Source organism: Xyrauchen texanus, chromosome 29 (assembly GCF_025860055.1).
Source record: "Xyrauchen texanus isolate HMW12.3.18 chromosome 29, RBS_HiC_50CHRs, whole genome shotgun sequence".
NCBI lineage: Eukaryota > Metazoa > Chordata > Actinopteri > Cypriniformes > Catostomidae > Xyrauchen > Xyrauchen texanus.
The window spans coordinates 6,429,528-6,451,315 of NC_068304.1; the positions used below are offsets into that span (position 1 = coordinate 6,429,528).

The window sequence follows — 21,788 nt, forward strand, 5'->3', positions numbered from 1 at the left end:
TGGTCCACTGTGCTTTATTAAGTCCAGAGTCAATGCAGCCGTCTACCGGGACATTTTAGAGCACTTCATGCTTCCTTCAGCAGACAAGCTTTATGGAGATGCTGACTTCATTTTCCAGCAGGACTTGGCACCTGCCCACACTGCCAAAAGTACCAAAACCTGGTTCAATGACCATGGTATTACTGTGCTTGATTGGCCAGCAAACTCGCCTGACCTGAACCCCATAGAGAATCTATGGGGCATTGCCAAGAGAAAGATGAGAGACATGAGACCAAACAATGCAGAAGAGCTGAAGGCCGCTATTGAAGCATCTTGGTCTTCCATAACACCTCAGCAGTGCCACAGGCTGATAGCATCCATGCCACGCCGCATTGAGGCAGTAATTAATGCAAAAGGGGCCCAAACCAAGTACTGAGTACATATGCATGATTATACTTTTCAGAGGGCCGACATTTCTGTATTTAAAATCCTTTTTTTTATTGATTTCATGGAATATTCTAATTTTCTGAGATTCTGAATTTGGGGTTTTCATAAGCTATAAGCCATAATCAAAAAAATTATATCAAATAAAGGCTTGAAATATCTTACTTTGCTTGTAATGAGTTTATATAATATATTAGTTTCACCTTTTAAGTTGAATTACTGAAATTAATGAACTTCTGCACGATATTCTAATTTTTCAAGTTTCACCTGTATGTATTTCATTTTATGCAAATCGGTGATAAAGTATTTGTGAGAAAATACATTATATATCATCTAATTTAATTAAAAATATTATATATATATATGTGTGTGTGTGTGTGTGTGCGTGTAATGATTTGGATATACATGTATGCATAATTAAGGGTTACTAAAGGTTGTAATAAAGCACAGAATAATTGTTTGCCAAGTATTTTGCATGACCTTAAATGAGAACTCTAACTAATGTTATAATAATAAATATTTAATAAGGCATATAAAGCATTAGGTGTCATTAATAACAATGAACAACATATTACAACATTTATTAAGCTTTTATTCATTGTTAAATTGTAAATGTTAACAAATACAACTTTGGATTTTAAAAATGTATTAATGTCGTAATTAACATTTACAAGACTATATTACATAAATGCTGTAAGTGTTGTTCATTGTTAGTTCACGTTAACTAATGTTGTTAACTAATGTTAGCAAATGAAACTTTATTGTCAAGTGTTACCAGAATAAAATACTATTGTATATACTCGAGTATTAACAATGTAGAAATAATGAATCAACTATAAACTTACAAAAATATTTTACAGTTTAGTTTTATAAAGTGTTAACACATTCACGGACTCAGGCTCCTTGGTGTCCATAAGGACAATATGGTCACAGTGTGAACGATGAAGCAGTTTAGATGAGTTTAACACTCCATGTTAAGCCTGTGTATTTGAATGAGATCTGCTGCTACCATAGTGTGCTAATTACAAACTTATCAAGAAGATTGTTTCTATCAAAAAGCTACACCTCTGCCCCAGGATCTCACTACTGATGATCTGCATCTGAGCTCTGAAATGGTAAATGCGATTCAGCGATAGTGACATATTGAACTTTACTTGAAATCTATTAGTTGTAATCTCAAAATATGTGTATTAGAGAAGAAACCTATAGGATAACCTTAATTAGAATTTTTTAGGCGAATCAAAACCAGATTTGGAAATAATGGCTGTTTCAAACAGCATACTACTATACCATACTAATTAACATTTCTGGCATATATGGCGTACTGTGCAGCATCCTATTTTTGTGTGTGCATCTAATACCCAGATGACGATCATCAAAAATACACTACACTAGCATGCCATTGGAAACAGCCAATTTCAAATATCTTCAAATACTTGAAAGTACACACACAAGTGTTAACAAGGTGGTTGCATTTAATGAATATAACTGTGAGCTTACAGTATTGTTTAGAAAAGGGAGGGTCTTACTCCGTAATGAAGGGTGTTCAGTCGGGTGGTGGGCATGATAAAAGGAGTAACGGAATTCTGTTTGTACTTTCACATTAATATGCATTTTAAGGGTTGGTAAAGAACTAATGGTGTCCTGATCTGCTCACACAATTGTACAGTGTGATCCCTGCGGTCTCTGAATGCCCCATGCCCACAATAGTTTACATATGTCAAATATTTGTGATCTGGAATCCACATGGATAAGTTCTCACAAGACTCTTATTGCCAAAGATGAGCAGCTGTAGATTCCAGATCAGTGACAGACTCATGAACATATCACAAACCTGTCTTTCTTCAATAATGTAATAACTTTAGCTGCACAGGTGTGCACTAACAAAGGGAAATCCCGTGTGTAAATATAAAGAATATACATTTTTGCCCTGGTGTATTTTTCCCAATGTAAAATAAAAAAAAAAAAGACATTAATATTCGCTGGCCATTTTATTGATGTTATTTTACAATGGAACAAATGATAACAATAGAAACCAACACTTAAAAAGCAAAATTAAGAAAAGAAATATTTTAAGTGTTCTACATGCTAAATCTGAACCATGCTTGCTTGGGGGGAGGGGGCACATTTGTAATAAAAACATACAATTAAAATAAAATTAATGACTTAAAATATATTTCATCATTAAATTCATTTTAATGTACCTTCCATTGGTTTTCTTCCATATGCACAATTCTAACATTGCATGTATATATAAAACAAAAAAAACAAATTAAGACTTTTAGGTGCATAAAATGTCATTAAACAATATTCCACTCATACAAAAGCACCTACAAGTAAAAAAAAAAAAAAAAAAAAAAAAAAAAAGTGAATATTCATTAAAACAAATGCTGGAACTTGGGAGAGTGTCAAGAATTCTGTACAACTCAAACGGATGAGCAATCATCAAAGGCTACACAAACAGAGCGCCAAAACAGACCAGAATGGAGGTCCAATGCCTCACATTGAAAAAAATTACAATGTTCTTAAAATAAATATCTCACATCTGCTTTAAAATAAATAATGATCTTAACACTTCACTATGGCAAATGCAAAATGAAAAACAACAGAAGTCATTGTTGAGAGGGCAAGTGTTTGGTTAAAGCACTACAGATGGGAGACAGAACCTTCTGCTGTTACCTTGAGGTAGATAACGCCTTTACGAACCTACAGTTAAAGTATCGCAAACCTATGGTTAACGCTTGCTGTGCTGGCATCATGTTTGAGGAAGATTACAGTATCAACAAAATAGCAAAAGGCTTTGCTTTTAATGGAAATGAGGTGGGAGAGAGAGAAATCAAATCAAATCAATAAATAAATTAGCCTTAGTTTAAAAAAAAAAAAAAAAAAAAAAGAGGAGAAATGCAAATATGCACTTGCTCAAGTCTGTCCTATTGGTGGTCAGTCAGAAGGTCACAATATGATTTCAGGGAAGGCGTCTCCCACACGTTTAGTGCATTATTCCGCCCTCTATTCCTTTGCCAACACTGAATATACCATCTATTTCACTGCTTAACAGTTGTTCCACTGTCTTTCCATATTATGTTTCTGAATCTACAGTACACAGTGTGCAAATTTTATGCCGTTAATTAAAAAAAAAAAAAAAAAAATTCATATCAGAGTTTGAAAACTGACAATTAGTAGGGGCCAAAACATTGTTCATGCGTGCGAACAGGGAACACAGTCCAGCACGAATTTACAAACTGAATTTATCCATGTTTAATCCACAAATAAAAAACAAAAATAAAAGTTTCCTTAAAAAGTAACCAATATGTAAAAAGATATGAAATGATTCAAGTACAGAAATACAGAACTCTATAAAAAATAAGCTGGACTCTGCTTGAACGGGTGTGTTTTTTTTTTTTTAATTCAAATGCTTGAAAATGCTGCTGTAGGTTTTGTGGACGATTTGAGGGGAGCATTTAACAGCAGAGGGCGTTAGCGTGGCCTGGATGGACTTCAGAGGAATGTTGTCCACTCCCTCAAACCCTGGAATGGCCAGAGACTCCAGCTGCATGTTAAAGACGATCTCGGCGCCACAGGAAATTAAGTCGTCCACCGGAGTGGACACCTCGATGGGCTCTGGCATTTCAGACTCTACCTCCTCACGCTTGCTGAAAAGCCGATCGAGGTAACTGCTCTGGCAGCTGCTGTTCTCCTTCTGGAGCTGCTCGTCTTTACGGACATCCCAGCAGGCCTCGTCGATCATGCTGCTCTCGTCGCCACCACTGTCTGTAAAACTTTCCCAAGGACAAGGTGCCTGGAAGCTGAGCTGTGCCAGGTTCACCAGACACTTCTCCTCCTTCTCCTGACTGATAGACTTGGACATGGAGCCGCTGGGGAAACGGGTGTCTAGCTGAGAAACTGATGTATTCAGCTCGTTCAGGATATCCACGTCACCAGGCTCCGGTTGCAGGCTGAGTTTGATGGTGCCGGCGATGAACGAGTCAAAGTCGAAGTGGTGTTTCTCCTGCTCGCGGTCCTTCTCGGCCACACTGTGATTCTGAGACGCTTCTCGCAGGGCGATCTGGGCCTTGACCAGTCCATTCTTCTCGCACTTGCTCTTGCCCTTCTTGTCGATCTTCTCTTTGCTCTGCTGCTCTTTCCAGTTGGAGAGGTCAATGATGAGCTTGGGCTCATAGTAGTGGTTCACCTCGCTGTCCCTCCAGATCAGATTGTCCAGGTAGGATGGGGACACAACTTTGTAGTTGCAAGTGTAGCTGCACTCCTGGTCACAATACTTGTTCTCATGGTGATCATCTAGCTGCCATGAGCGCTCCGGAAGGTCAAACAAAGGATCCTCAAGGAATTTCTCGCATTCTCCGTCCATGTATTTGCGTGGGTCGACCTGGACAACCTCCTCATCCGTGAAGTCGGACATGGCTCGAGGATCACGCTGCACATCCTCCACCTCATGGGTGCTGTGCAGGTGCCAGTCCTGATCTGAGAACTGACTGTCATGATACCTGCACAAGGAAGAGGACAGCCAATGTCAGAAAACATCACTTACAGCCAAAATACCAATATAATTGACTCTCACAAGTATAACTCCTACAAATGCTATAAAAATAGGACGCATGAACAAAGACTCAGACTTCTGATTAGAGGTTGACTGATACTGGATTTTACCGATACTGATAACTAAGGTGGTGGAAAGGCTGATAACCTATTGATTTTAAGAATGGCAACAAAAAAACCCCATCTTATTATTTCCTTACTATGACAAAAGTCCAAGATTAATAAAACCTCAGTTTATTGTTCAACCAAAATTCCCAAAATAACCAGAATAAAGAATAAGCAAGCACAAAATACTCCAGGGACTCTTATTTTGAAGTGAAGTAATTATGAAAAAACTATCTGCAACAATAGGCGCAGTTTTTTGCTGATAACGATAGTTCCAAAAAGAAACTATCAGCACGGATTAATCAGTAAAACCAATATATCCGTCTACCTCTACTTCTGACAACCAGACTTCTGAAACCAGAGACTGTTTTGAAAATATCATCTTAACTTGCAGCCATCTGAAAACTCCTGAACATCCTCAAACTTGTTCTTGTTTTCCCATGGAGGTTTTGCCTAGCTCATTTTTGCAGACAAATATCATAACTTTGGCTCCCAGCAGACTGATAAAATCTGTCTACCCTGACTCCTGGAAATTGTGTAAACCCAACCAATTAGATTAGAGCATGCGATTTCATGAAAACTCTTCCCATTGAACTGCTCTGCTTTCAAGTCTCAAATCACTTAAGACACCATCTGCTCTATATTTTAACCAAGATCTTACTGAAGGACAAACTAAATCTAGATTTTTCCATTAGGTGTGAGCTCACCTGTCCCAGTTGTAGATGTGACTGTGGCTCTCGTCCATGAGCAAGATATCATCCACCTCATCCTCAATGTGAAAGGGGTGCGTGGACACCGGTTCATCAAGAGGGAACGAGTAATCACTCATGTATGGGTGAGCAAGAGCCTCTTCTGCAGTGAGCCGGTCCATCGGGTTAAAGGTCAAGATCTTCTCCAGGAAATCCAAAGCTGTATTGAAGGAATGGACAAGAGATTAGACTAGGCTACTTCTACTACCTTTTCCTTTAGTTAAACTTTTTTTAAATTCAGTTATTCTTTGCCAAACCACATGCCCCTAATGTTTTTCTAAAATTGAGAAAACAGTGGATTGGTGAGGAATTGGTCATAAGAGAGGGGAGAGTCAAAGAGGCCTACGTGTTTCTAGGAAATGTATGCATTTTGCGAATATACTTGTGTAACTAACCCTCAGGGCTGACACCAGGCAGTAACATGGCGAGAGGCGTGTGTGGTTCTGACATGTCATTCTTGATAAAGACAGGTATGACACTCTGAAGCTCCTGTCTGTCTTCTTCATGAACAACAGGAATGGATTCCAGAATGAGCTGCATCTGTTCCAGCTCATGAGCTCCTGCAACCACAAATGTTTATCAAAATAAAATCTGACAAGGCAACAATACTGCCAATTTTTGGCACTGTAAACTTCAGAAGGCAAGGTTGACAGCTATTAGAAAACCACAGGGTTTCCACGTCTTACAATTTGATCAATTTCCATGAGTTCTATAGGCCTGGATGTTACAATTAAAAAGATGTAACCCCAAACTTGCATCTAAACTTTAATACACACAAACCTTTATATAAAATCAACAATTCGGTCCTAGTTTCCATTTTCACATAAAAGCTGCTGCTCTTCACTACTGTGGGAAAAACACCTTGTCCCAGTTTATTTTAGCACTGAGTAAACAAAACACTACTTACCAATGACCTTCCACTACCTAATCAGTGTCACGATGAAATAAACTACCAAAAATTGACTGAACAGATGCGGCAGAGACAAATGGCTAGACTGCACAAATCATTTTATACACAAAATGTTTATGTACCTGCAAAGAGTGTTTTTCCAGACAGCATCTCAGCAAAGATGCAACCTGCGGCCCACATGTCGATGGCTTTGGTGTAGTTGTTTGGGGAAAGGAGCAGACGAGGAGAACGATACCATTTAGTGACAAGACCCTCTGACAGATGCCCCTACAAGAGAGAGATAACTATGGTCATTACAAATTGATTACATTTTACATAGTTACAGTTCCAGAAAAAAAGGCCCTGAATAAAAACATCCAGTTTAAACACTGCAGCGGTAACAAATCTTTGAATATTATAGAAATGTTACATACTGCATGAGCACATGATATTTAATTAATGTTCCTCATGTCATTCATTGGGCTTTGTGAGGATTATTTCTACATCTATGCACTACATTGACAAATAAGGTTGTATGTAGTGCTAAAAATTCAAACACACACACACACACACACACTTATTTTTATTTGAAAAACATTACAGAATTTTCTACAATTTTTTTTAACCCTTGTGCATCCTTGTGGACATTTTTTTGATAACTTTGTGTTAATGCTAACTGCATAAAATTTTCCACAGGTGTGAATTTTTATTGGAATTTTAATATTTCACCATATTTTCTTTAAAAAAATATTTTTTGCACTAGTTACACAAAATACTCCCTCTTAGCGTCGTTTTGGACAAAAATGGCACATTGAAACCCATTAAAACCCATTAAAATTTTTAATCCCAGTGCCATTTAACTATAAAATTATGCAATCTTGTTTAACATGCTTTCATTATGTTGGCAAGGCTTCAAAATTTACATTTTAAATATTTTTTATCAGATCGTGCCATTTTTTCAGGTTTGGCATATCATCGCTTTTGTTGTTGTTTTCTGCTGTTTTTGGCTTATGCATATTATAGAGCCAATTAGATACATTATGAATATATAATTGTGTGAGTGTGTTGGTATGGATTTCAGAGTGCGGTTTGAATGTGTCTGAGGCTCTAATAATAAAAACAAAAAAAATTCTGTTTAGCATTTATTAAATTGAAAATAATAATAATTATTATATTTTTTATAAAAAACAACAGTGGCATTATGTAAACAAACCGGCATTTAAAGTGTTAAAATTCTGAAAATAAATGAATGTTTGGTTAATTATGATTAGAACTGATGCTGGTTAAAATATAAGTCAGTGAAAGTAGAAAAAATATTATTCTATAATATTTTTATGACACTTTTTTGACATGGCCATTTTTGTCCATTATGGACCTAAGTGGTAGCTTTTTTTAAAATCTGATACTGCATAAAAAATATGAAAGCATCAAAATGAATGTTGTTGTTAATCATTGACATATCCGAGGCTCTAATAATCAAAGAAAAAAAATTCTGCTTAGCATCTATTAAATTGAAAATAATTACTATTTTTAATTTTTTCCTTAAAAAAACAACAGTGGCATTATGTAAACAAACCAGTGTTTAAAGGGTTAAAATTCTAAAAATGAATGAATGTTTGGTTATTATTATTAGAGCTGATGCTGGTTAAAATTATGTCAGTGAAAGTGGAAAAAAATATAAATCTATAATATTTTTATGACAGTTTTTGGACATGGACATTTTTGTCCATAATGAACCTATGTGTAACTTTTTTTAATTGATGCACAAGGGTTAATGACTTTAAGTCTAAAGTGTTTTATGTTGTCACATGACAACTCAATGGCTACCAACATGGTTACACCACATGACTTTGGTTTGGTAGACAAAAGTTATCCAAATATTAATCCTATTTGAAAATAAAAATGTCACTGCTTATTTTAACCAATAATAATAAAAGTGAATTCTGCACTACTCATGCCAACATTTCCTTTTCCTTGGATTTTCCTTAACTGTCTCCGGAAGGTTACACAAACCCCCCAATCACAAAAAATTCCGTAACTGAAAACATGTTCATCATAGGAGGAGGAGAACCAAATAATTGTGTGAATTGCAGTTGTAAAGTTTTTTTAATTTTTTTTATTTGATATACAAAAAAACTAAAGTGGCATCAATTACAGTAGATGATCCTGATTAAAATGAGCCCAAACACAATGAAACAAGGTACAGAGAGGTTGAAATAATCCCCAGAGTGAAATGAGATGCAAATTTGGCTAAAAGCCCCAATTTGAGTGTTAAACTAACGCGCTTGCTGTATTTTACGAGTTGACACTTTTCCAAAGTAATGATATAGGCCAACTATCCAATCTGTATGATGTTTTAACAACTGTTCAGCATATGAGCTTTTAAATCTACACCTATTTTGTTTAAAGTGAGCAGTTTTTAATTAACTAGAACCTCCAGTTTAAAGGGTTTGATGGAATAAAGATAAAAATTATAGGTTATCATTTCAGCCTAGAACTTCCATATAGTTGCATCCAGAGTTACAGAGAGAGCAAATCCAGGGCTAAAGGGCAAAAGGACGCAAGTTACAGATTATGACTGATGGAGTAGACAGCCAAACAGACAGACAAGCAGCAGTCCCTCTGGACAAAGAACAAAGATAATCAGTCTCCTGTGACATGACAAGACAGTGACACCAATCTGCACCTCTGGGCCACTCTTCACACAGAAACACAAGTGTCCATCCAGTGACCCAAGACACATGAGTTCAAAGTTCAGTGATTCCAAAGGCTGGATATTTCCCACTTTTCAGTGTGAGGGTTATTTTGGTCTCTGTGGTCTTTGATCCTCTCTAACAGTGTTTGTCAAATTGTTAAAGCCAGATTACTGCAGAACATATGCTCCGAATCTATCATTGAACAACTTCTCTCGACTGACTCCTAAAACATTAGAAACAAAACCATCCTCTCTTCCTACTATACACCTACTACACACCTGCAGAGCCAAACGGACTAAACATTCATTATCACAATCCGACCGCTGTGAACTCTGCTCCTCTTAAAATGGCACAAGCGTTTGGAAGAACACCAGCCCAAAAGGGATTATGAAATAATCAGTCAGTCATAGTTTTTGCACAAAAGGTCTAGTGCTGGGTTACATAATGCAACTACACCGCACATCTGTACGTCTCCATCATATGCTTAATATTTGCTGAAGTGATAAAAAATGAAGGGGAGCTTGTTATTAAAACAGGTGCTACATCTGGTTCACATAAACTGACAGATTAGAAAAATTTAAATCAGCAAACTGTCGCATGACGATAATCACTTGTAGTATTACAAACAATCTGTTTTACCTCCTTAAAATGAAGCATGCTTAAGAATTTTTTAAATCTTAAATGTTTATAATTGTTTTTTTTTTTGTTTTTTTTTATCTGCAAGACGGGTTATATTTGTTGTGTATAATTTACTAAAATTATGTATTATTTTCGGTTACGTCGCTTTAAAATGGTCTTCAGTTTCAATTTATAATAAAAACGGGTAAACAGACTGAAATGTGGCATAATGTGAAATTGATTATTATGGTAAAGGTGATTTAAAACGGTGTTTATTTTGTAACTTTGTTAAGATCTAAATAGAGAGAATTATATAAAAGGATGCAGATTTCATTTCAAAAGTATTTCACCAACTAGATTTTTCAAAAATAAGCATTACAATATGGATATTTATTATATTAATGGTTTAGTATTGGTTTTCCAGAAAAAAGAACTATACTCACGTTATATATCGTTATCGTAATAAGATTTTGGTCATATCGCCCACCCCTATTTTGAAGAATCTACGAAAACTAAATTATACGGCAATACCAAATTCTGGAACATCTATTTTGATGGCGAAAATCAGGTTAAAACAAAACTAAAAAGCTATAAAAGATGCTCAAAATAAATTTTTCTAATGAGACAAACTGGGTATCAACAACGTGGGAAACTTGGAAAAGAAAACTCATCCTCTCATTTAAAGCAGTAGTTGGAGCGTGTTGTGGTTAGTCTATATCACACCCAACTGTGAACAACAGGGGCCTGGGGAACATGTTTACGAAGATATTAGGTTTATTTCCAGACAGTTCTGTCTGCGGTTCTCACAGACTCCGCAACGTCAACCAGATCAATCTGTCAGCATTTGCTCATTCAGGAAGTGATGCAAGTTCAATGAGATGAAATAAAAATGTGTGAAAGACACCGTTGTGAGAGTGTGCTTCCACAGGACCAAACCAGCCAGAACACATTTTAAGCAACTCATTTGAATGTTAAATAAATCCACCCTCGCTGGTGGCAGATGACACACACAGACCGAGAGGGGCTCCAAACCAACATGCAGGACATTTAAATGAGACCGACAGGACAAACACACGAGTGGCAAGAATCACCATTGTTATTGCTCTTCACTATTGTTAAAGTTTTGAACAACCATCTAATCGAACTATTAAAACTACGGCATATGACACCCTGAAACAGATAGAAACACTTTATTTCACACAATAAAGGGAAGTAACACCTCATTGTTGATCTAGTCTCATAAGAATGCAGGATGTAGACCGTAGATAAAAAACCACCCCTGTAAATTTCTGTTTGGGTCATAAGAGAGCACAAAAGTGGGTCAGATTCAAAGTGTAGTAATGGAGACTGACTTTAGTGCTTGTTGTGGAATGATCTTTTGTAAAATAATCAGTCAGTGTGAGAGAAACATTCGAGACATGTGAAATCCTTTGTAACATGCCAGGCCTGATGTATGCCTCTCAAATGCACAGTCTTTATACACTTTGTTAAACATACACATGAGCAAAGCTAACAGGAGTCCCTATACGGCTGTGAAAAAAGCCTCTGGTTGCTCGACAAAAACTCTCCTAAAACCTCAACCAGCAGCAGCGACAAGGCAGAACATGTCTGAATCCAATGACACACAAATACAGCACTTGGAGGAGGACCAGAATCCATAGCGCTTAGCCAAACCCAGACAAAGAGAAGGATAGAAGGTTGGGAAGTGGGGGGTGGATCCGCACGTGAATTCCAAACATTCCCTAGACTGGGTCAGATATCTATAGAAGAGCAGCTCAACACGAAAAAACCCTTGAAAAACAAGCAGCTGCCCTTTAATACAGAAATTCTCTTGCAATATGAAAAAGGGCTTATTATTTAAAAATGGCAAGTAAAATCAATCTCTCAATGAGATGACCCCTTTATAAATATAATTTCATGTTGGGTACAGGTAGTTTTTCTTTATAAACATTCTTCCAAAAGCCAGACAGTTTAAGAACATCACAAGGAGAAATGTAATAAAAATACCTTCTAGCAAAAATTATCTTTGACATTATACAATAATCCACATAACACACATCCAACACAACAGTATGAACATAGAAGTGTTTTAGAGCCAGGGCCTCCAATCAAGGGTGAATCATTACCTTTCTCTGGATCTGAGAAACAATGTTCAAACATTCTCCAATTACACTTTCATCAGCTCCGACTAGTAATTCCATACTCTTAACAGGAAAATGTCTCAGCCAGAGCCTTAGCTTATGCTTAGCACTTAAATGGCCCATTTGCATTTATAGCTTGCATGTAGATCATATTACCCTTTAAAATTGACCCCGTTTACGTGTGACAAACCCTTTCTTACTGAATGTTGGCCATTTGGAAGACTGGCTTTATTGGATGTTTAGGTGCAAAAACGGAGCCAAGTGTAAGAGCAAAACAAAAGTAATCAAGTCTGAAGAATACAGACCACATATTGTGTAAATCCACAATACATTAATTACACTTAAGCATTAAAGTATTGCTAATATTATTTTCTTACACTTGCAACTTTACAAAAACCTGTGTGCATGCTATTTATTTTTACGTTTGCAATTTGATTTACCCCTTCACAAATCTTACTTAAATACTTACATTTCTATCAAGCTTGTAACTTTTTACACTTCTACAAAACTTACAATGCGCTTGCAAACCATTTAGGCACTATTTTACCTTCAAATTATATGACCTTCATGGAAGACAAAAGGAGATTTACATGTCCTGGCTGTTCTTTTCATGCAAAATATCTATTTTAGTGTTCCATGAAAGAGCGTCAGATGGGTTTGGAATTATTTGAGGGAGAGTAAATTAATTCTCATTTTGGGAGAACTGTTCCTTTAATAATGTAATGTAGAGAAATTCTAGGAATTGCAATGGAAAAGCAGATGCATTGGCAGTAATATGTGGTGAATTTAATACTAGACCGCATCGGGTTGATATTTGCTTTCCACAAACCTCCACAAGCCACCACTAAAGTGCTGACTGCAGGAAATGGTCATTTTCGCAGAGGCATCACACACTCACACACACACACACACCCTTTTTCCATCCATCAATGCACAAAACTGCTTAAACAGGTCAGCAAAGTGGGCACACAGCAGTCTGACAATACATCGCAGCAAAGAGAGAGAGAGAGAGAGAGAGAGAGAGATGAATGGAAGTAGCAAAGACAAAGAGGGACTGGTGTTATGACAAATGTTGTTAGTGGTGCTTGCGAAGGAAAGCATCACCATTACGGTTCTTGTGCATACTTTGTTAAAGGAATAATTCACCCAAAAATAAAAATTCTCATCATTTACTCAAGTCATGACATCCCAGATGTGTAGCATATAAATGCAGCATAAAAGTAATCCATTCGACTCCAGTGGTTTAATCTATATCTTCTGAAGCGATCCAATTCACTTAAGGTAAAAACAGACCAAAATGTAACAAACTTCACTGAACATCTTGCCATTGCAGTCTCTAGGTTCAATTACACTTCCTAGATGATGCTAGGAAGTGTAATCGAGCTTGAAATCATAATTGTTAAAAAGGAGCCTGCTGATGTGAAGATTTATAGTGAAGGTGTTCTATTTTGGGCTGTTCTGACCCTGAACAGAATAAATGGATTCTGAAAACATTGATTAAACCGCTGGAGTTGTATGGATTACTTGTATGCTGCCTTTTTGGTGCTTCAAAGTTCTGGCCACAATTCACTTGCATTGTACGGACCTACAGAGCGGACATTTTTCTACAAACATCTGGGATGGCATGAGGGTGAGTAAAGACCTTCAGTGAAAACTAAGGTTGCTGCTGGAAAAGGTGTTAGTGTGTGTCTGTGTGGGTCCTAACGTTGACGGGGACACTATACTTTAAGCAGGCACAGTCCTTTGTATGTGATATTAAACAGAGTTCCTGACTCTGTGGTATTTAAAAATCCCAGGGCACTTCTCTTAAGAGCAGAGGTGTAACCCTGGTATCCTGGCAAAATTCCCCCCATTTGCCTTGCTTAAAGTGTTAGTTCAATCAAAAATGAAAATCATCTCATGATTAACTCACCCTCATGCCGTTCCAGATGTGTTTGACTTTTACTTCAGAACACAATCAAAGATTTCTTAGAAGAATATCTCAAATCTTCTGAAGCGATATTATAGGTGTGGGTGACAAAAAGATCATATTTAAGTCCTTCATGCATATCGCCCCGTACTGGGCAGGCAAAACTATTTGACAAAAGAAATGACTAAAAATATTGATCTGTTTCTCACCCACACCTATCATATTGTGTCTGAAAACATGGATTTAACCACTCATATTAATTACTTTTATGCTCCCTTTATATGGATTTTAGAGTTTAATTTTTTTTGCACCTCTTCATTTGCTTTGTACGGACCAACAGAGTGGAAATATTTAATAAATCTTCATTTGTGTTCTGCAGAAGAAAGTCAAACATCTGGGATGCCAGAAAGGCAAATAAATGAGAGAATTAAAATTTTTATCATGGCCTCCAAATAATACTCAATTGGCTGTATCACTCTACTCTGCACCACCAGCTGGTGTGTGGTGAGCATCATCCACATCTGGAGCACAAAAAGCATTAAATAGACATGCAGCGACAACCTCCGCTAATGCACCTGAATGGATCTGTAAATGGATACACTTCGTCCGTTTCACGTAGGTCAACTTGATAACACCACTGTTTGGCAAGTGTTGCGAGTAGTTGAAAATGGCAAGTGGAGAAAACGAGCTGCTGATAGAGAAACCTCCTGAAGTTATTCACGTCTCCTGTCTGGAAACATTTTCTTTTTGGTTAAACCATTTACCAAACACTGTTAATACATTGACATATGATCATTTATGTCAAAATCACCATGAAAAGAACCGCAGATCAGCCGAAACTGCATACACGCTTTTTTAAGCAAGCACTCAGTGCTGAGTCAGACAGGCATTAAGCAATAACTAAAGCGATTGAGGTTTTCATTGCCAACGATACGTTTCTCTACTCCGCTGATGAGGATGTGATTTCTATGATTTCTATGTATGATTAAAACAGTCGAGCCACGTCACAGCATCCCTCGTATCCATTTGAATAGCAATGAACCTTCTATAGTGATGTACAGATTCCGAATATATGTGCAGAGTTTGTACTGCGTGTTATGTTGATGCCTGTAGCATAATAGTGCAGGTATTAAGTTAAAATGTTGATTTATTAATTTTAGAAAAGGGTTTAGTTAAACAATGGTTTTACTAGTCAGTGTTTCCCATTAATTGACTAAACTATGGCAGCCCGCCACAGTCTAATTTGCCCCCAATGGTCTCGTAATGAACCAAAATTATTATTATTTTTTTTATTTTTTTTTTTTTTTTCACACTTCTCAGTCTCATAACATAAAATAAAAGGTAGCGTTTTGGCCACTCTCTCGTGCACCAGTCAGCTCCTCCCCCGCTGCCCCACACACACACTTATTTGGTTGAGGTGGCAAGTAATGTTAACCACCCCTCTACATTGCATGTAAATCACTCACATATGAGAGTAAATTTCACAATATGCGGCCTCAAATTTCTGTTATTAGCCACTGGCAACAAGTAAATATTAACATTTCACTCGCCAGTGATAGAGTTGTGTAGCTTCAAAGCACAGAGTTTCTCTGTTTAGTTTAGTTTTTTACTAAAAGCAGTTTATTAAGAAGCTGGATTCAGCCTAGTCTTTCCCTGCATGATGGCTCATGCACACAGGAAAAAACACTGGTGTCTGCACACAGGAAAAAACACTGGTGTCTCATTCAGTTGAAATCAGAGCATCTCAGGGAACTGCACCACAGACATCATGTGAAGATGAACCACTTCTCAAGGTGCGTACACACTACCAGCGACATCGCGCGCGACAGCAACTCCATACCATTCATTTTCAATGAGAGCACAGCGACTTCCGGCGACACGAGCTGTTGCGACCGTTGGCGACTAGATGTGGGCGTGTCCAGCGACACGACAAAGTTGAGACAAGTTCAACTTTATTCAAATGAAGAGCGACTAACGGAAGCGACAGCCAATAGGAGAGAAGACGGGAGAGCTCACGTGATCCTTCTCTCTCTCTCGCGCTCTCTCTCTCAGCTCCTGCAGTAACGGAAAGATGGATGAAAGGCTAATTCTTGCTGTTAGAAATTTTCCAGTGCTCTATGATATGTCTCTTCCACATTTTTAAGAAAAATACTGCGTGGAAAGGTGTATCTGAGATCGCGGGGATTTTATGGACCCAGACAGACCGGCATTTGCATTTTCGCCGCAGATAAACAGCCGCTATGGCAAACAGCGTGCCTTGTTTCTCATTCATCTTTGATATAAAGCATTTTATGTACTGATTCCATTTATATTTAGTCTTTTCCCTCCAAAATGTTTGTTTTTAGTGGCAAGAAAAGAGATTCGCTGTCAACAGCAATGGAATGACATCCGTGAATGTCATTTATAAACATTACTAGGTAACCAGTAGTGGGAACGCCCACTAGCGACTTCACCGCCAGCCACTGGCGACCTGCAGCGACAAAGTCGCTGGCAATGTGTACGCACCTTCAAGTGCTCTGATGTGCACAGTCTACAGAGACTTGCGCCAAACTCCCACGAAAATACAAACAAAATGAATACGTTTATACCTTGTGAACGCAAAGCACTCCAGTTTCACTTAACAGCCATGTAATGTCATATCCGTGGTCATTGTGGGTTTATTCACGCAGTGGGAATATATGTACAAAAGAACATTCCGCAACATTCCTGGAAAGTAAATATTAAGGGAGCTAGTTAATTGACATGCATGGATGGGTTGTTTTGAAGTTATTTCTGTGGAAATGACAACATTCAAGAAACAGAATCTCAAAGTCTTCCTTCATGAGAAATAAGGGCTTGTGAGTTAATCAGAGCCTTAAAATAATGTGTGAAAGTGAAGAATTTAAGGCAGAAATATTTTACTACTGCATAATATAATTAACAGAATGTAATACAATATAATAGCTATACAGGTTGGCTGGGTTACAAAAGAAGCAAAACAAAAAAAGTTAATCATGATGATTAACGTAAATCAAGCAAGTAAAGTTAGCATTACTAGGTTAATTGGATATATATACACTCACCTAAAGGATTATTAGGAACACCTGTTCAATTTCTCATTAATGCAATTATCTAATCAACCAATCACATGTCAGTTGCTTCAATGCATTTAGGGGTGTGGTCCTGGTCAAGACAATCTCCTGAACTCCAAACTGAATGTCAGAATGGGAAAGAAAGGTGATTTAAGCAATTTTGAGCGTGGCATGGTTGTTGGTGCCAGATGGGCCGGTCTGAGTATTTCACAATCTGCTCAGTTACTGGGATTTTCACGCACAACCAATTCTAGGGTTTACAAAGAATGGTGTGAAAAGGGAAAAACATCCAGTATGTGGCAGTCCTGTGGGCGAAAATGCCTTGTTGATGCTAGAGGTCAGAGGAGAATGGGCCGACTGATTCAAGCTGATAGAAGAGCAACTTTGCCTGAAATAACCACTCGTTACAACCGAGGCATGCAGCAAAGCATTTGTGAAGCCACAACACGCACAACCTTGAGGCGGATGGGCTACAACAGCAGAAGACCCCACCGGGTACCACTCATCTCCACTACAAATAGGAAAAAGAGGCTACAATTAGCAAGAGCTCACCAAAATTGTACAGCTGAAGACTGGAAAAATGTTGCCTGGTCTGATGAGTCTCGATTTCTGTTGAGACATTCAGATGGTAGAGTCAGAATTTGGCGTAAACAGAATGAGAACATGGATCCATCATGCCTTGTTACCACTGTGCAGGCTGGTGGTGGTGGTGTAATGGTGTGGGGGATGTTTTCTTGGCACACTTTAGGCCCCTTAGTGCCAATTGGGCATCGTTTAAATGCCACGGCCTACCTGAGCATTGTTTCTGACCATGTCCATCCCTTTATGGCCACCATGTACCCATCCTCTGATGGCTACTTCCAGCAGGATAATGCACCATGTCACAAAGCTCAAATCATTTCAAATTGGTTTCTTGAACATGACAATGAGTTCATTGTACTAAAATGGCCCCCCACAGTCACCAGATCTCAACCCAATAAAGCATCTTTGGGATGTGGTGGAACGGGAGCTTCGTGCCCTGGATGCGCATCCCACAAATCTCCATCAACTGCAAGATGCTATCCTATCAATATGGGCCAACATTTCTAAAGAATGCTTTCAGCACCTTGTTGAATCAATGCCACGTAGAAAAGGCAGTTCTGAAGGCGAAAGGGGGTCAAACACAGTATTAGTATGGTGTTCCTAATAATCCTTTAGGTGAGTGTATATATACTCCAATTTTGCAGTTTCTTTCAGCAAGAACATATATGATGAAAAAAGTTAATCTGAACTGAGGATCTTTCAGTTCTCAAACTTTGGTAAGTAAATCACAAGTCTGCAGAGCAGCTGACACTTTTACCCAAGTCTTGTGCTTACAGAACCGGACACAGTCCCTCTATTTCCTTGTTCCCTGTACAAAAAACCCAGAGCAGAATGTGTGTGGCAAGAGTTTGCAGCTATTCACAGAAATTAAGCAGGAACAGCCCTGTCTCTCTCTAAAACGATCCAGAGGAGGTGACTGAGTCAGAGTACATGCACGTGAGAAGATCTGGCTAGCATATGGATCATGTGAGGCCATAGCAGAGAACCGATAACAAATTTAAGACACATGTGCACTTGAATCCAGCCAAAACATTACCACCCGCTCTCCACAACATGCATACAAAACCACACACACCAAAGCAGATTGCTGAATTCTAAACCCTATTCAGATTTCACAATTGAGAATGAGAAATGTCAAATGTTGGAAATTCTACAGTTTCTATTGTGCATGATGAAAGAACACCTGTGGGGTTCTTTTCATGATGTTTCTGAAGTGTTCCTACCAGCTTCCTTCCAGAATACACAAGGCACGCACATGCGTGCAGTAGTGGAATACAACTTCTTGCATGCGGAAACCACACTGGAAGGTATTGTACGGGAAAGGGTTTGACAGAAACAGGAAGTTGAGGGGTTATTTTAAGTTTTGCGGGATTACTGCAGCACTACTGTTTACTTCCTGTGACAAATCAATGAATGGAATAGTGTTGTCACCGTACCAAAATTTCAGTAGTCTGTACCGATGGCAGTGAATTTTCACTGTTCTCTATACTAATTTCTATACCACAACAAAATTATGCTAATATTATAATGTGCTATTGAACACATTCAGTTATTTTAAATTATTTAATAACTATAGTTTAATTATTCATATTTTCCAGAACGTGTTTTAAAGTTTTAATTAATTTCATCATAAAAATGTCGAATCAATAAATTCTTAACTTTTAAGGTGAAAATAGAACTTTTCAACATGTCAATGCATTTTTTTGCCAAAATGTTATTCAACAGGAGTTTTGTTTGTGATATTTTGATTATTATTATTACATTACTATACAGTTGTAATACATTTTATTTAAATCGCCTTCAATTTCAGCCATCTAGCTTTTATTATAAATCCTTTATTATGACGTGTGCTTTTTTGCAAGAAGCTTCACTTTACTGGATAAACAGTTTGCAACGTGGTCCAGTGTTGAATACAATTGAAGACTTTTAAGTAAGTTCTGAAATCTCATCTGTTTACACAATTCTTTTAGTCTGATAAAATGTAGGACACAGTTTTGGAGTATTTATATTCTAGATTACTGATGTTTGAGTATGTGATAATTTTTAAATGTTATGTTTTAAATTGTATTACTGTGCAGGACTTTGGTCTACTCTGTTGTTTAAAATGCTATATAAATAATGTTTGAGTGGAGATTAAAGCACAAATGCTGTGATTTAATTATACAAATACATATATTACATGTGCTGCATGGTTCACAGTGGATTAGTGCTCTGCTCTGTCATTTGATACAACGTGAATTAATGTGAAATTGTCCATTTCAGTGTAAAAGGAGTAACAGAGCACGCGTTTAAATGAAGCCTGTGAGCATTTTTAAAGCGGTCATTTGTCAGTCATATTGCATGCTGGTACCAGAGAGTCGGTGCTCGGTACTACAGAAAAACTGGTACGTTACATCCGTTTTATTTTAGTATCGACATGGAACCGAAGTACCGGTACTTTTGACAACACTAGAATGGAAGCCCATTCATATCTCAACACAACACACCATTTTAAAAAAGAATCTGAAATAAATCTGAAGGGAAAATAAATACCTTGTGGGAATAGTGCGGGTCCATAATTCTGGCAAGTCCAAAGTCCCCGATTTTCAGTACCAAGTCCTCTGTGTTCACAAAGAGGTTGGCGGGCTTGAGGTCGCGGTGAAGCACGTTTGCCGAATGGATGTATTTGAGTCCCCGCAGCAGTTGGTACATGAAAAGCCGTGCGTGATCCTCAGACAACAAGCCTTGTTCCAGTACTTTACAGAGGTCTGTTTCCATGTACTCCTGCACGATGTAGACGGAGTTAACCTCCGTCAAAGAATTAACATCCTCCATCAACCGCCGACCGCTGGGCCCCAGCGTTTCGAACACTTTCACAATGTTGTCATGGTCGAGCCTGCGGATGATCTTGATTTCACGCAGCGCATGTTTGACGCTTTGAGGGTCGGTCAGGACGATCTTTTTCACGGCGACCCTCTTATCACAATCTGTGTCAACGGCAGAGAACACAAGGCCATTTCCGCCATAGCCCAGTGGCTTCAGATCCATGTAGCGTGGGCCCAGGTCAAAGCCATGAATGTTCATAAGGCTTTCAAATTTCTCTGCCATTCTTCTGGTCACACGGAGCAGCTCTGTGCAGATATTATAGCAGGAAGAATTTCGGATTTAACCGATATGCAGCAGATCTTTATTGCAACTACTATAGCTAGTCGAGAAACCTTAAGCCTCAGAGGACTCGAGCAGCACCTGACCGGCTGTCACAGCGTATTCAGAGAGATGACGGGAACAGATTGGGATATGTTACGAATATATGTTGTCATCATCTGAAATACCTTCAGCAGCTTTTTACGTAGGTCGTGGGAGAATTTTTTCTTTATTTCAATGTTTAGTGGGGTGTTATGGAATGAATTTGGAGGCCAATCAAAACATAACTTAGTCACTACCTATAAAACCATCATCACAGTGCAGCAGATTTCAGTGTATGACTGGCCCTGAGCAGCAGCATTTTCAAACAGTCCAAATAAACGGTGAGAATTCTATATATTTTTCGCTTTTTACAATTCTAAGCACCAGATCCAGGAAAAACTGAAGGGAATTGCCGTTCTCAGAGAGACAGTTCCTTCTCACTGATCAGGCGGCTCCAGCTCACCGCAGTCACAATCGAAACTATCCTCCATTTTAAGCTGGGGTGCCCTACAAAACAGCAGAAAAACAACATATTAGCAACTTGCCACATCTCTGGAGACAAAACACAAAAGCTGATTATTATACCATTTATCATACACTTATACAACCTCTCTTTTCTATTGATCAAATGCTGTGAGACGCATCTCATCAAGCTGGAATGAATTTGAGCCACTTTGAAAATTAATGAGACGGTATAAAAGATACCGAATTGGATTTAACATAATCTAGACTGAACATACTTGTTTAAAACGGGGAACAGTGGGTACACTAAGAAACACACTATTAATCATTCAGTTCTGAAATTTCTGAATGAAATTGTTCCATCTTACAGTTAAATCTGAAACCTTGGCCAATGTTTCCTGTGTGTGTTGGTACCCCATCT

The 21,788-nt window shown here is 38.0% G+C and overlaps 1 protein-coding gene across 5 annotated transcripts in view; it reads right to left on the bottom strand.

The window, feature by feature from the left end:
- Positions 1-2,383: 2,383 nt before the first annotated feature.
- LOC127623164 (mitogen-activated protein kinase 6-like) overlaps positions 2,384-21,788 on the bottom strand; it is a 32,749-nt gene continuing 13,344 nt past the window's right edge. For 4 of the 5 annotated variants that reach the window (XM_052097461.1, XM_052097459.1, XM_052097462.1 and 1 more), the window contains exons 2-6: positions 20,273-21,412; positions 6,867-7,011; positions 6,230-6,394; positions 5,793-5,994; positions 2,384-4,928 (exon numbers count right to left, since the gene is read on the bottom strand). In XM_052097461.1, the coding sequence (XP_051953421.1) occupies positions 3,827-4,928; positions 5,793-5,994; positions 6,230-6,394; positions 6,867-7,011; positions 20,273-20,827 (2,169 nt within the window). In that variant the 5' untranslated portion in view covers positions 20,828-21,412 and the 3' untranslated portion in view covers positions 2,384-3,826. Of the gene's footprint in view, positions 4,929-5,792; positions 5,995-6,229; positions 6,395-6,858; positions 7,012-20,272; positions 21,413-21,788 lie in introns of those variants that run through there. The other variant, XM_052097463.1, reaches the window with a different exon arrangement.